Here is a 17,407-nt window from a genome sequence, read left to right on the forward strand (position 1 = left end):
TTTTTTATCTTTAATTTCCACTCCATCACGACTTTCCTCTGTTTCTTCGGAAGTAGTATCATTATCTTGTGCTATTTGGATAACATTTCAAAAGAGTAGGATAAAATGTTACCCATATCCTTTGTGCCTGTTTCTTGATTCTTTACCATTTTAGTTTTTTTCTGTGAAGCATCAATTTCTTCTTGTGATTTATTTTCCTGCATTTTGTTACTTCTATCTGAATGTATTTTTGTTTCATTATAAGTTCTTGTTGTCTAGGTATGTGTAAGTTTCTTAGCAGGATCTTGAATTCTTCTCACTTTCACTTCTAATTTAGCCTCTCTAATAGACATCCCTGTTCTTTCTTGTAGCATTTTCAATTCCATGTTGTATATGTAATACATGCATTCTTTGGATCTTGCATGATGATTCTGGCCACAGTTTATACATTCTGGTTCCCTGCGATTCCATTGTGTGGCATGTTCTTCAGATACACAATACACATATATGGGTTCGTTTCGACAATATTTTTTTGCATGCCCATATTTACTACAGTTTTGACACTGTAGTGGCTTTGGGACATACAGCCTTATTTCTCTGTTTTGACCTAAAACTTTTATTTTTTGGGGTAGATCTTGACCCTCAAATTTTATTTTTGTGATTTTTAACATTTTATTTTTTGTTTACTCGGTATATTATATACCTCACAATCTTGGACTCGGGGTTATCTTTTTTTAAGAAAGTCCAAGAGAATATTCTTTTCGGTTGGTTCATCACTGTTCTCAGGAACACATTGGTACCCTGAATGCTATTTATAGTGTCATGTTTTTTAATTTATACATTTATAATATCTATTGTTTTTATAGACATATAGTCCTCAGACTGACTCTTTGTTGTGGCTTCTATAAGCCACATCTTTTCTCTTATCTGTCTAAATGACATTTCTGTTGTTGAATCTCTGTTTAAAAGGTAGTTTTCTAATTTTGGGGCTGAAATTTTCCGTTCTGTTTCTAAGGTTAGAAACCTTGACCAACTTCCACTCCCAAAGAGGGAGTCGAAGTGAGTCAAGGCTGGGTCAAGATGACATTTACTTCTTTTGGGTTTGTTTTGACTTTTCTAAAGAAATGGTGTCAGAGGAGGTTCCAGCAGTTGTCAACTGTGCCGAGTCGCTACCATCAAAGGGTCCAGGGGTTCAAATCCTTATAATGACTTATAATGTCATAAAGATCGAGGGAAAAAAAATGTAAAGCTGAAAACTTTAAGATATCATCAGCCTTTCATGGAGTTTATTCTTCCACCAATGGCACAAGTGAGAACCAACTCCCAAATGTCCGCCCCCTACCCTACCCCACTGGGGGCTGGCACAACATGAGTAGAGTGGCCCAATTGTAAGCCAAACCTGTTTGCTAGGACTGAGAGTATTACAAGAATACTATCGTCCCCACCCTAATCACATCATGGGCAAACCAGATAGAATGCCGAGAATCCTATCCCTAGAACCAGACCCCCCTGGAATCCATGGTCCAACCCTAATGAATAGTTCTGCCTTTGAGATATCAATCTGATAACTCTCAAGTCCAAACATTATTGGGCAGTTGATGGTCCTACCACAGTTCCCACTATTTAGCTTCAGATATAAACCCAACTCCAGCTGTTTTATCTTTCCCTATTCATCAGGTCCAATAAATTTTACAAAAAGTGGAAAATTCCACAAAATTAGTCCAAATAAATATAAAATAATATATGAGACTCTTGGACTCAAACCCAGGAACAAATTCCTGGGGTTCAAGAGCCCCCCCTCACCACATCAAGGAGGGGGGGTCTAGCTGAGAGAAAATCTGCAGATGCCATCACCACAGACTTCACATACTGGCCTCCATATTCAGGATGATGACTACAAACTCACGTTACAGGGTAGTGATTTATAACTTTTGACTTTATGATATAGAGTGTTTTTCTAAGTATATAGTATATATATATATGTACTAAAACCATGTAAAATTATTAGATTGATTAACATAAAAATTAATGGATATGAACTCACCTTTCCTCATATTCATTCGAATTTACTGCAGCTGGTGTCTGAGGAACCACCCAAACAGTCACTAGACCATCTTCATGTCCAACAACCAACATATGAGAACATTCTCCTTCACTTACGCCACCTAAAACAAAATGGTTTTCCATCAAATATGACAATTACCTTCAAGTGATATGAAAAAGATACCCTACGCAATGAATAAATTAGTGTATTCACAATGTGTATGACAAGACAAATTTTCTACTATGAGAGTGAATAATCATAATCATTTGCTTCATCTTAAAACAAGGCATTATCCTCATCTTGCATACACTGATCACTGACTGTCAAAGAATACGTAACAAATGTCATAGTCTTTTATAGTTATCTCAACTCATTTACAGTTATTACACAGACAATGCCTAAAATATTGTGGAATAATTAGTTCCAATGGTGTGGAAGATAATACACCAATCAATTTATGCTGCCAGTAACACATCAAGTCAGGAGACTTCTGTACTTATTTCCTACCATATTATGATTATTTTTTTCCAATGCTACCATTTGAGATGTGATACATTTTTAGATACAGTACATTTCTTGAAATGAATGTTCAGTTTAAAGCAGAGGCTAGCTTAGGTTAGGAGTTAAGTGGAATTTCTGTTAGCTGGAGGACATTTAGAAAATATTAGGCTGCTAAGCTGTTTGCATAAAATAAAGGAGCCCTTTAACCCTCTAACGCTGAGCCTCTACTTACAAAAACATCTCCCATATGCCAGCGGCGTTCGGGAGTTAGCGCCGAAGCGGAAAAAAAGTTTTTTTCAAAAAATCACAGCACGCTTAGTTTTTAAGATTAAGAGTTCATTTTTGGCTCCTTTTTTTGTCATTGCCTGAAGTTTAGTATGCAACTATCAGAAATGAAAAAAAATATCATTATCATATATAAATATTGAAATATATGAAATGCAAAAAAAAATTTTCATATATAATTTTATACAAATCGCGCTGTGAGCAAAACAGTTAAAGCTAACGGGTTATTATTTTTTTCTTTGTATTGTACACTAAATTGCGATGCATTTGGTATATAACAAATTGTAAAACGATCAAAGCAACACAGAGAAAATATTATCACAAAATGATGCATGAATTCGTAACGCTCAGACGTAAAAAAGTTTTTTTCAAAAATTTACCATACATCGAAATATTGTGCTAGAGACTTCCAATTTGTTGAAAAATTAAGCTATTTGATTGAATATTACTAGACTGTAAGTGTTTTAGCTTACAATTGCAGTTTTCGACCATTTCGGTCGAGTTAAAGTTGACCGAAAGTCGAATTTTTCTATTTATCGTGATTTATATGAAAATATTTCAAAACTGATAGAAGCTACAACCATGAGTTATTTTCTGTTGTATTCTACATGAAATTGCGCACATTTTCATATATAAAAGTTTATGTAACGACTAATATAAAACGGTGCAAACATTACGACAACGTGATATAAAGAATTTCTGAGATGTTCGGCCGAGTTACAGCGGATGTAAGGAAAATGTTTTTAAAAATTCACCATAAATCAAAATATTGTGCTAGAGACTTCCAATTTATTGCAAAATGAAGGTAAATGATTGAATATTACTAGAATGTAAGAGTTTTAGCTTACAATTGCGTTTTTTGACCATTTCGGTCGAGTTAAATTTGACCGAAGGTTGAAATTTTGGCAGTTATCGTGATTTATGTGAAAATATTTCAAAACTGATAAACGCTACAACCATGAGTTATTTTCTGTTGTATTCTACATGAAATTGTGCATATTTTCATATATAAAAGTTTATGTAATGACTAATGTAAAACGATGCAAACATTACGACAACGTGACGAAAGAATTTCTGAGATGTTCGGCCGAGTTACCGCGCGAACATTATGACAACGTGACGAAAGAATGTCCGAGATGTTCGGCCGAGTTACCGCGCGTAGACGTAAGGAAAGTTTTTTTGTTTCAGAAATTCACCATAAATCGAAATATTGCGCTAGAGACTTCCAGTTTGTTGCAAAATGAAGGTACATGATTGAATATTACTAGAATGTAAGAGTTTTAGCTTATAATTGCGTTTTTTTACCATTTCGGTCGAGTTAAAGTTGACCGAAGGTTGAAATTTTGGCAGTTATCGTGATTTATATGAAAATATTTCAAAACTGATAAAAGCTACAACCATGAGTTATTTCTACATGAAATTGCGCACATTTCCATATATAAAACTTTATGTAACGACTAATATAAAACGGTGCAAACATTACGACAACGTGACGAAAGAATTTCTGGCGCGGACGTAAAGAAAAAGTTTTTTCAAAAATTCACCATAAATCAAAATATTGTGCTAGAGACTTCCAATTTGTTGGAAAATGAAGGTAAATGATTGAATATTACTAGAATGTAAGATTTTTAGCTTACAATTGCGTTTTTTTACCATTTCGGTCGAGTCAAAGTTGACTGAAGGTTGAAATTTTGGCAGTTATCGTGATATGAAAATATTTCCAAACTGATAAAAGCTACAACCATGGGTTGTATTTTGCTGTATTTTACATGAAATTGCACATATTTTCATATATAAAACTTTATGTAACGGCTAATATAAAACAGTGCAAAAATTATGACAAAATGACGAAAGAAATTCTGAAATTTTCGGCAGAGTTACCACGCGGACGTAAGGAAAAAGTTTTTTTCAAAAATTCACCATAAATCGAAATATTGTGCTAGAGACTTCCAATTTATTGCAAAATGAAGGTAAATGATTGAATATTACTAGAATGTAAGAGTTCTAGCTTACAATTGCATTTTTCAACCATTTCGGTCGAGTCAAAGTTGACCAAATGTTGAAATTTTTTGTAGTCGACGTACGGTACGTCCACTCGGCACCCAACAGACAATTTTAGTCGACGTATGATACGTCCAGTCGGCGTTTAAGGGTTAACATTCTATTAATTTAAAAAGTTTTCCATAGTGAGGTAATACAGTACACATTTCATGATTAACATTTTCTGCATTTGAACACTCCTAAAACCTGCAACTGCCTTACACTTGACTGTTCCTTCCTAAATCATTTATAATGTTAAGTAGTGAGATACCATGTAATCAGATTCAAACGTGCCTGTTACCTTCACTAACATGCCTGCAACTCATGTTAAACCATGTAAGTATTTTGAACATATAAATTCCTCAAAAAACAGTTAAAAGGTATGGACTGAAGTAACAGGAATACTGCTTACTTATTTCAAACTCAAAAAAAATATTACAATCCTTGATACTTTCCTTTTAAAGTAACTGGAACAGATGGAAATTCATTCAGAAAGAGCTCAAAATAGGAGTTGTAAGAACTCATTAGATACTTAGTTTCATAAGTAGACGAAGTAATGGCAATGGGCATTTTGGTAGGGCATTCTTGTTTTCACTTCAACTTAAACAACCCCAGCAAAATCTCTGTGTGAGAGAGAGAGAGAGAGAGAGAGAGAGAGAGAGAGAGAGAGAGAGAGAGAGAGAGAGAGAGAGAGAGAGATGAAAAAAACTCCACAAAAGAGAGAGAGAGAGAGAGAGAGAGAGAGAGAGAGAGAGAGAGAGAGAGAGAGAGAGAGAGAGAGAGAGAGAGAGCAATGAAAAACTCCACAAAAAACTTTGGTTTCAATAAAAAAAAAGAGAGATTCACAATAAGAAACACAATTTTGTGTATACTTGAAACAGAGTTAACAAAACATCCTACACATTTACCTCTGTAGCTAACAGTTTAACAAGATCTCCTACATAATACAGCATACACTAAATATGGCCATTCTTTTTTTTTTTAACTGAATATCTCACATTTACCTCAATTCAAAAGATTTCCTGGCTCTGCTAACTTACTGACTATTACTAATGTAATAATAACTAGTTTCACAGTATCAATTAAATCCTTTAAATGTTTTCATTAATATTAATATTATTATTATTATTATTACTGAATACTAAACAACAGCTCTTACCAAGGCATTTAATTTGTATAAAGTCTATGCACGTTATAACCTAGTTTTCATCAGCATGCAGCTACGGTCTGCATAACATTCAATGCTACTGACCTTTGAGCAAGTCTCCTCCCTTTTATTATTATTATTATCATTATTATTATTATTATCATTATTAATTATTATTATTATTATTCTTATTATTATTCTTATTTAAACAAATGTTAAGACTTACTTATAATTGGTGACCACTTCACAGCTGATGGAACTGACTTGTAGTTTAATGAATATGCTGGAGTCCATCCACTTGTTGTCTGAATCCAAACTTTTGTTCCTCCTTCTCCGCAAGATGCTAATAAACAACAGTTGCTGCTCCATTCTAAACACAGTACTGGTGCCTAAGGAAACATATTTATTAAAGGAATAACTGAGTAAACTATAGTCCTTTAACAAGGTTAAAAAAAAATTCACTTTATACGCTCAGATAATTCTAACATAACTACACTGATGCTTGACATGGCATCTCAAATGGGTAACTGCCCTTTGAAAAACTGGAAGGCTCCTTAATGGAGTAAGTACCTCAAAACTGCATTCCCCTTTACTCTACATGGATATATGTAAAACCTGTACTTCAACTTTTAGTAATCAATAACTTACCTGATGTGCTGCCAAAGTTACACTGTTGGTATCTGTGTCCACTGAACAAACTCGAACAACTCCATCACTAAAGCCAATAGCTATATCTTTTTCTTGGTCCTGCCAAGCCATACAACTTACATAAACTGTAATATAAGAATAAATGAATTCAACATTTTTTTCTTGTTACCATTAACATATTCATTACTGATACCTTAGTAGTGACAAGTCTCATACCATTTGATCTATTACACTAATTCTGCAACATTAAAGCTTTACAAACTAAATTTCATATGAAGTTTTGACCACTTCTATGCAATACAAGTTTCTTTCTTAATGGGGGCTATCTGGAAAACAGAAACAAAGTCAGAGGAAATAACCGATAAAAATAATGGAAATGAAGACCACATAAGGGAAATGAGGTGAATGACTGTATAAGATGCATGCACAAGGGTGGGGGTGATATAAAATTGAAAGAAAAGTGCTAGAATATAAAAGCTTAAAATCTTACACATGACTAAATTCATAATCACACTTACCATCCTGTCTACCAGCATGCATAATTGGAGAAGGCACAACACCACTTGCAGTAAGAGCAAGCAACATGACTGACCCATCATGATGGCCAGTTATAACACAGTCACACATCCCATGAACAGGAGATTCCAATGATGTAATGAGACTATCACTTGACCACACAGCAATGTTGCCTCCAGTTGCTAAAAGGCAGAAAAAGTGTTACTCAATCATTCACAAAAATTTTGATAAATGAAAAAATAATACAGCAATATTGCTTCCTGTTGTTTAAAAAATACATTTCATTCAACCATTCACCAGGAAAATTAAGATTTGCAACCCTTCATCCATTACCAGTGATAAACAACCTCTCAGCCTCCAGTGGTCAGCTTGAGGAACACTCGGTAAACATTTATGATACTGCAGACAGATTATCAGCAAAATGTAGCAATAGGCAAACATTCTCTTATTCTTATACCATTTACTTTTTCATTCTTACTGAATAATTTTCCTGCTTCTCTAGAATGGGGATGATATTGTGCATGTCCTGACGAATTGCCCTTTGAAACCTTATCTCCTTAATTAAGATATACAGTAAACTCCCGTATTTGCGGGGATGTGTTCCAGACACCCCCCCCTTCTGCCAATAGTTAAAATCCGTGAATACTTCCTACTCTCCCTCTAAAAATGCTTAAAACTGCCTATCTTGAAAGTTCAAATACCAAATGTATACTTAAAGTATCATCCTACATCAAATATACCTTAAATTATAATTTAAGTAATAATTATTACTGTATTAATCTTTGAAATTATATTATTAATATAATTTCAAAGTCATCTTAACCATTAGTACCCTTAAAAATATATACATACATACTTCTAACCCTTCCAGCCAAGAGAGAAAGAGGGTTACCACTATGACTTATAATCAACAAGGCTGGCTGGGGCGAGAGAGAGAAAGAGAGAGAGAGAGAGAGAGAGAGAGAGGAGAGTTTATCTCTTTAATCTCTCTGACAACAAAAATTTTATATGTTTGCTTTTTGTCTTCCATTTTTAAAACACTATGAACACACACACACAAACAGTATATTTTTCTTGAGAGAGAGAGAGAGAGAGAGAGACTAAACTAAGTATCCATTTATCTATCTATCTATCCATTTCTCACATTCTAACTTTTTCCAGAGAGATAGAGAGAGAGAGAGAGAGAGAGAAGAGAGAGAGAGAGAGAGAGAATAGAGAGAGAGAAGAGAAGAATATCTCTTTACGATATCAAAGATTGAAATCCATGAGATTCTGAGGGCAACATTTCTTCCCCTCCGGCCAATATGTCAAACTGCCAAATGAATTGACATATACCATCCCCCCTCCTTTCTCAAGTCAAGGATAAAAAGATTGGGAATCGCTATTTGTTTGCTTCAAATGTTAAAAAATTTACTACACAAATGCATGGAAAATATTCTATTATATATTATTACTACTACTACTACTACTATTATTATTATTATTATTATTATTATTATTATTATTATTATTATTATTATTTAATCTTATTAATATTTGATAATTAGAGCCTATTAGGTAAATCATTTATCATACAAAAGAAACATACATACATATTACATGTCCAGGAAAAATTCTCTCATCTAAATAAGAGAGAGAGAGAACTAGAGAGAGAGAGAGAGAGAGAGAGAGAGAGAGAGAGAGAGAGAGAGAGAGCTGTAAAGAGACTGAGAGAGAGAGAGAATTATTATTTTTATTTAATGTTATTATTTAATCTTATTAAACTTAATATTTGAAAATTAGTACGTACTGTAGATCATTATTTTATCATAGTGTACCCTCTAAAAATGCTTATACTTTCATCCTGAAACACTTATATATCATTTTAATATAATTTCAATATTACTTTAATATAATTTTAATATTTCAATAGTATAATTCACTTTAATGAGGTCTGGGTCTGCCTGAATGGAGGGGAGAAAACCAGTTTCTCTCTCTCTTTGAGTTACACATTATTTAATCTTAGAGTATTATTATTATTATTATTATTATTATTATTACTGCATTACTATTATTATTATCATTTAATCTTATTAATCTTAATATCTGAAAATTAGTAAACCATTTTTTATCATAAAAAAATATTTAGTCATGAAAATAACATCAAAGTACACTAATTAGTGAATATTTCTCAACGAGAAAGTCTACGAATTGCTAAATTTTTCGCGAATAATTTATAGATATGTTCCACAGAAAATCCCGCAAATCGGCGAGTCCGCAAATCATGAGAACACGAATACAGGGGGGGGGGTTTACTGGAAAGCTGTCCAAAACTTCCAAAACATCCAACTAAGGAGAAAGCATGTACACTAAATTGTGTCAAGAGACAATAAAATCTTGTGTTCTCATATTCACTGCTTTCAATCTCATCAGCTACTTTGCTACTGTACCCAATCCTAAGAGAAAAAAATATTTTTGTAATGACTGCTTACTGACACTTCAGTGATTTGAAATTTTCTGCTACCGAAAATTGCTACCAAACTAAGGTTTCTTTCCTAATACATTGGTATAGACATTAACCCCTTATGCATCTGAAAAATAAAATTGCACTAAAAGTTCTTTTTCCAAGTACAATTAAATAAATTTGTGCCACAAATATTCTGCTTTTACTCATCAAAAATTGAAAGCACAACTGTACCCTAAGCTATATAATCCTTCATACCTAACTTCACTTCAGCATTCCAAAATGAGAACAACATAACACATTAAATGGATCACTACAATCTAAAATTAGACAAATGGGATTGAATGAGTTACTAACCTGGAACAATACTGAAACATATTTGCACTTACCACTTAATGGCCATACATTAAGTACATTTTCACAAGAAGCAGCAATATATCTTCCTGAAGGAAGAGCAACTAGATGCTCTAATGCAGCAGGAGTTACAGAGTATGTACTTGTGCTTTCCCCACTTTGGAATATTAGTGTGTGCTCCTGTGGGCACATGTTTTTCTGACCTGTCTTCCAAGTACGAACTGATCCATCATAACCACTGTAAAATAAGAGGAAATTAAACCAACCCAAAAATCAGAGTAACTCATACAAACTCAAACAGTAGTTGATAACATGATTCCAGATAAAACATTTTTATGAGAGCCATTACCATTTAACATTAAAACCCTTTGATTATATAGACATTCATAAAGTACGAGAAACTCAGCCAAACTAACTGTTCCCTGGCCTTAAGGGAATTACTGAAGCAACTATTATTAGCATGGCTGCAAGCATAGCTGCAAGAAGAGGCTAGAATAAACACCACTATATTTTTGTTTTCAAAAGTTATAAATAAGGTTTTTATGAATAATTATAATGTTTGATATCATGCTATTTACACACAATAAAGGAACATCAAAACACACTAAGATATATTATATACAATGACAAGCCATACCTTGTGACTAACAAATTCCTTGAGTCTATCCACATAACTCCTGATGTGCGCTCTGTATGCCCTTCCAAGTAAGCTGTTTGTACACGAGGTAATGCACCTGTGTAATCTGCACTGTTACTGAGGCATGGCAATGGAAGATCCATATGGTTCTCAACAATTCGTGCTCGACCTCCAATACATTCAACCTTTAACAAATATGTACATTATCATCATCATCATCTTCACTGACCAAACAGTACTGATAACAGTTTTGTAAAATGTAACTATTAATCTTTCCCTGATACCAAATCTCCAGAACTGAACCTTACTCACAGTTAGTCCATACTTTTAACATGAAATCTGGCTATAAACCTTGAAGACATGTACATCTTAAAACTCATCAAATAGCCTTTCCTCTTCAATTTTTTATATTTACATTACATAATATACTACCATAAAACCAAAAGAAATCTATAAGGCGTGAAAGCAATTACATACTGATTTTAAACAGAAGTGTAATAATGAATACTTTATGTCAAACTGTAAACTGAAAATAAAAGCTATTACAGTACAGTAATCACATTTACCAACTAGTAAAACAGGAACTAACCAACTGTGTAGCAGCCCACTGACGATGTGTATTTGGAAGTTTTGTTGACATAACACAAGCTGCTAATGCATTTGCTAACTGGATACCTGGATCACCATGCCCTCCATTTGCAGTTATAGGTGATAAAGCAGCATCACCTGCGACATCAAATATCTTTTTTAGGATAATAAATATTAAAGATAAAAGACATTATTAATCTGTACTTTTCATTTTCAATTAATTATGCACTTTATACTTAAAAAAACTGACAGAAAAAATAACTTACAAATTTTTTCTGGGAAATTTTACATTCCTGTATCTTGGACAGAATGAACTTTATCAAAGTACAATTTTCCCCACTGTACAACAACTACTATGACTTTGGCATGAACGGCTGGCGTTACAAAGGCTAACATCTGTAACACTCAGAATACTTGGAACCAGCATCTAAACACAATATCTCAACACAAATTACCAAATACCTATAAAAACCAATTATATACCTTTGCTCGCAATGTGAATCAAGGATGAATTTGCTGCTAAGAGAGATACTAAAGCTTGAGTCACTGGAAAGCTTGTCTGGTGAGTGACAGACCCTGGTTGTGCGCTTCGCTGTTGCTCACTACTTAAATTCAAGTCTCCAACTTCCTCGCCGGAACCACCAACAATATCCCCACTTGATAATCCCATTGCCGCTACCATAAGATGCTGTTGATATACAAAAAATTATGAACTGAACTTTGTGAAAATGTTCACAAAAGCAAACTTCTCTTCTAAACACACAATAAAAGATATCACCCATTTCTAGGACTCAAAAGCAATCAATGACCAAAGCTAAAATTAAGGTAAAGGGAATGTAATGATTTTAAAGTGTATGTTGTAAACCCTTGGCCACAAACAAATAATGACTGCTATATGTCTATAAGCACCACTGACAATGTGTTTTTTGTGACACACTGCAGATGATACTATTTACTTTCTATAGTGTCTCTCTGGTTCTATCTGTATTGCTTTATGCATTCTTTTTTTAATTTTTTCCCATTCTTACCAAAATGTGCACCTTTTTTTAACTCTACAATATTCTAATGGCCAACTCTATATAAAAGCAAACCCTCTGGACAAGACTATGAACCTAGAAATAGGACTCAGTGGTCTTGTTAAAGTAATAGAGATGGTCCAAAGGATTTGTTACTAAATGTGAATTGAAAATTTTATCAAGAGAATGTGTAAGATGACAGTCAGATGGAAAGAGATAAAAAGGAAATAGATGTTGAGCAAAAGATAAAAAGCAATGCAGGTGAGACAAAGGAATTTTCATTAACTCATTCTTTATACAATACATAATATTCAAAGAAATAAAAATACATTCTATATAACTGAAGACGCAAAGCTGCTGATACTGTACTGGACAAGCAATATCTAAACTTTGCACCTAATTCCTCAAGCATAGTCTACTAGGCCTACAAAAATTACACGGCTAAACCATAATATTTCCAATATCAAGTAATACAACAATTAATATGAAAACAGGATCAAACATGAGTGGGAGAGTATGATGGTACACCATCAGCAGCATACTGCAATATGTATCTAGTGTGAAGCCATACATGAGAACCTGTTGATCAGGCAGAAACTTTATCTTCTTGTGAAGGAGTATTAATTTCACAAATTATTTTTTACCTTTCTATACACAATTTCTCTTTTAATCACAATATCATGTGATTTTAAGGGGATGTAAGCCCAAAGTCCATTAACAAAAATTAATAAAAAAAAAACTAGAATAATAAATACTTATAATAAACCAGGAACACAAAGAAGAGACTAATGAATTTCTTATTAATAATAAGAGCAACTATTACTACTATCTTATCAACCCAAATCTACTACAGATCATTAGTTATGTCTAACTTGATTATGTTCACCCTCATAAGAGGTGGGTGTGAGTACTTTAGTATGCCTTGTCTAGCATGCTGCCATAGCCTTAAAGGTCTTTACAGTGTTCCTTTGTCCTCATCTATTGATATTTTTTTATTTACTTCTCCCCCATACCCTCTGATCTACTCCTACTTGGTTGTTTCAGTCTTTCAACTAAACCTTGCTCTAACTTGAACCTATCCTCCACCTCATAAGGGGAAACTACTTGCACTATAATTTGTGTGACATACTGTTAACAGTACTAAAGATTTTTTATTTGTTCCTTCTGTCCTAGCAGTACTGCTATGTTTTATTTGAGGAAAAATTCTTTGAGTAAACCATATAAGTCTAGAAATAAACATGACAAAGAAGAAAGGAAAAAGGAGGAAGGAAAAGAGACGAGACATCTCAACATCCTCACTTTCATACCATCATCCCAGGCACGATACAAAACTGTCCCGCTTGGGGCACTGGATGAGCTACACAACTTGTTGAGCAGCCAACACCTGACCCAAGGAAAAAGTGTCCAAGGACCTGTGGACATGTCCCTCAGGTAGAAGGAAGTGAACATGGTTTCACACAGCCAAGAACCAGCATTCAAAATTCTATGAACGGATGAGTTCTTCTTAAATGACAAGGAGCAGCTTAGTCCTCTAATGTCATGTGGTCTTGCATGCACAGTATTGGCAGTACAAAATGATGATGAGGAGTAGGTATGCCTAATCACTTCATAAAGCCAAAATGAAATAGTATTCTTGGACACTTCTTTCTTGATCTGGCCTGTGCAAAAAAGTCTTCGGTATCCCAGTCTGAGATGTCGAGTCCTTTTTAGATAACAATGCAGTGCTCTCACGGGGCAAAGAAGCGATTCATTTGGATCCTCATTAAACAAAATCCTCAAGGGAAGGGATGGAAAAGGAGATAAACCTGTCATCATGAACTGGGGGGTTTTGAGTCTTAGTCACAAATTCCAGGACAAATTCAAATACTACTGACTTCCAACCTCTGGTATGTTTAATATCAAAAGCTAGGCCATGGAGTTTGACCACTCTCTTTGAAGAAGCCAAAGCTAGAGGGAAAACCAGCTTGAGAGTCCAGTTCTGCTGGTGACCGATGCAGTGGTTCACATGGGGCTGGAGCGAGACTACTTAGCACCAGAGTCAGATCCCATATAGGAAGTTTCAGTTCTCTGGGAGAACAAGACTTTTCAAAACTTTTGAGCAGCATAGAGATCTCCCAAGAAGAAGTTAGGTCCACGTCTTTCAAACAAAGAACCAATCCCAAGATAGCCCTGTAGCCCTTAATAGCAGAAACAGAAAGGTGTTTTTCTGTTTTGAGAAACATCAGAAAATCAGCTATCTGCTGAATAGAGGTTCTGAGTGGAGAGAAACCCCGTTGATGACACCAATCACAGTAGACAGCCCATTTCCCAATACATGATTGAAGATCTTCTGAGGTAACCACACATCTGTGTCGCTGCTCTGTGAGAAAAGCCTTTTGCTCGCACGAGATACTGGATAGCCTCCAAACATGAAGAGATTGGGATGTTACCGACTGATGGTTTAGCTCTACATGAGGTTGACAGAGAAGATTGTGCCAAGGGGGTTATTTCTCTTGGGACCACTGAGAGCAGAGTTAGAAGGTCCGGAAACCATTCTGCTTGAGGCCATAAAGGATCTACAAGGGTCATCTTGAGATTCTGGGAAATCATCACTCTGTTCAGGACATGATGGATCAGGCAAAAGGGGGGAAAGGTGTAGACACCCAGGTTGTCCCAAGGATGTTGAAGGCCGTTCTCTGCCACAGCGAAGAGATCTGGAACTACTGAACAATAGACCTCTAGCTTCCCGCTGAACTTGTCGCAAAGAGGTCTATCATTGGTCTCCCCCACAGATAAAAAAGCCAGTCTTCCACCTCCTGATGCAGAGACCACTCCATCCCTAGAACCTGTCTCTGACAACTTAGCTTGTCGTCCACTACATTCCTCTTGCCTGGAATGCACCTGGCCACGAGGTCCACTGACTTGTTGATAGCCCAATATTGTATCTGGACTATTATCAAGTGAAGTTGGCATGACACTAGCCTCCCGTTTGTTCACATAACCTACCACTGTAGTGTTGTCCGACATCAGAACAACGGAGTGCCCCATTATCCTTTCTTGAAACTCCTGAAGTGCTAGGAGGGCTGCTTTCAACTCTAGCATGTTGATGTGAAGTTTCCTATCCTGAGGACTCCAGACACCTGAAGTCAGGAGATTTTCTAGATGTGCTCCCCAACCTTTGGAAAAAAAATCCGAGAACAGAAGGAGCTCTGGAGGGTGGAAAAAGAGGCACTCCCACTGTCAGGTTTTTATCATCCAACTACCCCAGAAGGTCGCTTCTTACCTCTGTTAACAGAGGGACCTGTTGCTGAGGAGAGTCCCTTGCTGGAGACCAAAATTCCTTTAGCTTCCATTGAAGTGAATGAAGATGAAAAAGGCTGTAAGGAACCAACTTCTCGAACCAGCTTCTCTAGCAAGGTCAGAAGTTCTAGGATCACTTCCCACTGACAAGCCAGTTGGTTCCATTCAGATAGGCAAGAGTGAACCACTGTCCCGAACTTCTCTATCCTCTGGTCCAATGGGAAGACTCGATGAGTCAGTGTCTGTGATCATTCCCAGATAAAGGATTCTTTGACTGGGTTGAAGATTGGACTTTTCCAAATTTATCATGATGCCTAAGCCGCAACAAAATTGGAGATGACGATCCCTGTCTCGAATGATCTTTTCCTGAAAACTCGCCAAGACCAACCAGTCGCTGACTTTCAGCTCTTATAGGGCTGGCCTAAAGGATTAGGATAAAATACCAAATAGGCACGTCCTCATACAGGCAGTCCCTGGTTATCAGCGGCCTCGGTTATCAGCGATCCGGATTTGCGGCACTTGCCTAGCGAGGACGATAACCGGATTTCCGACACCGACTCCTGGCTACCGGTGCCAATCTCTTGCCACCGGCACCGATCTCCAGCCACCGGTGCCGATCTCCAGTTATTGGAGCCGAAAACCGGATACCGGCGCTGACAACCAAGGATCGGCACTATTATCGCTGATTTTCGGTTGTCGGTGATTTTTGGTTATCGTCATGCTGTCGGGAACGGAACCCTGCCAATAACTGGGGACTGCCTGTACTGTAACACATACACACAATAAATACATTTAATCATGCTTCCACACTAAAAAGGTATATTAAAATTCATAGTAAGCTGAGTAATATTTAAAAAAAAATTTAAATTTAAATTCGACAAATGCTGTTTTTGCGCTTTTATTATTTACTCATTTTTATATTTTATCTGCCAAACCACAGTTTCTCATGAACAACAAAACTGGAACGACTGAAAAAGTAACAGATTCTGACAAAATTTCATTTATTGATTTATTTCCAAAAGTTGACAGTTGCTGTTGGTCATACTCTGGACACTCACATAACACATGTCTGACCGTTATTATCATCCTGCACTCTGAGCACTCGGGAGCCGGGCCACGTGGGCTGCTCATTAAGTGTCCATGTGTCAGACGAGTATGGCCTATTCTGAGACGTGTTAGAATTACTTGTGCATGTCTCTATCTCTGATAGGATGAACTACATTCTTTAACTTTAGGTTTTATTTGTTTTAATTTATTATTTTCAGGTTCTTCATTCTATATTGACTGCCATTTGTTTATGATACCCACCTTTATGTGTGTTACATAATCAGTGGCAGGGATATTCACATTTGATCTTGTCATGTGGGTTGCTTCTTTGGCTCCTTTATCTGCTTCTTCATTTCCTTTGATCCCTACATGGGCTGGGATCCAACATATTTCTATATTTTTTCCATTATTATAGAAGTTATGAAGAAATAATTTAATTTGTTGTACTATATTATTTTTTGATTTGTAACTCTGAATAGCTTCTATAGCGCTTCTCGAATCACTAAAAATCACGAAATTATTGCATGATATTTCTTTAATTATTTTTATAACTGATGCAATTGCATACAATTCTGCTGTGAATACTGAAACATAATTAGGTAGAGAGAATTGACAAGTTTTGTCTTGGGACACTGCAGCATATCCCACTCCATGCTCTGATTTAGATCCATCTGTATATACTGCGTAATGTGGACCTTTTCGGTTTATATTCTCTACTGCATGTTGTCTATGGTGTTCTGGTATATATGGGTAACTTTTTGATAAATATTTCAGGTGTGCACAAATTCTCATTTTATTCATTGTCCAGGGAGGAGGTGATTTTACTATTAAAGGCACTTGTATATTTACATTCAGTGGCTCAAACAATCTTCTAGCTCTAATT

The 17,407-nt window shown here is 35.6% G+C and overlaps 1 protein-coding gene across 1 annotated transcript in view; it reads right to left on the reverse strand.

The window, feature by feature from the left end:
• The window catches only part of LOC136831091 (probable E3 ubiquitin-protein ligase HERC1), an 801,341-nt gene that overhangs the window by 127,735 nt on the left and 656,199 nt on the right, over positions 1-17,407 (reverse strand). Inside the window, exons 52-59 of the mRNA XM_067091041.1 lie at positions 11,666-11,870; positions 11,184-11,320; positions 10,595-10,779; positions 9,993-10,195; positions 7,163-7,342; positions 6,645-6,769; positions 6,223-6,385; positions 2,024-2,144 (exon numbers count right to left, since the gene is read on the reverse strand). Of these exons, the coding sequence (XP_066947142.1) occupies positions 2,024-2,144; positions 6,223-6,385; positions 6,645-6,769; positions 7,163-7,342; positions 9,993-10,195; positions 10,595-10,779; positions 11,184-11,320; positions 11,666-11,870 (1,319 nt within the window). The remainder of the gene's footprint in view (positions 1-2,023; positions 2,145-6,222; positions 6,386-6,644; positions 6,770-7,162; positions 7,343-9,992; positions 10,196-10,594; positions 10,780-11,183; positions 11,321-11,665; positions 11,871-17,407) is intronic.

Source organism: Macrobrachium rosenbergii, chromosome 48 (assembly GCF_040412425.1).
Source record: "Macrobrachium rosenbergii isolate ZJJX-2024 chromosome 48, ASM4041242v1, whole genome shotgun sequence".
NCBI classification, from domain to species: Eukaryota; Metazoa; Arthropoda; class Malacostraca; order Decapoda; family Palaemonidae; genus Macrobrachium; species Macrobrachium rosenbergii.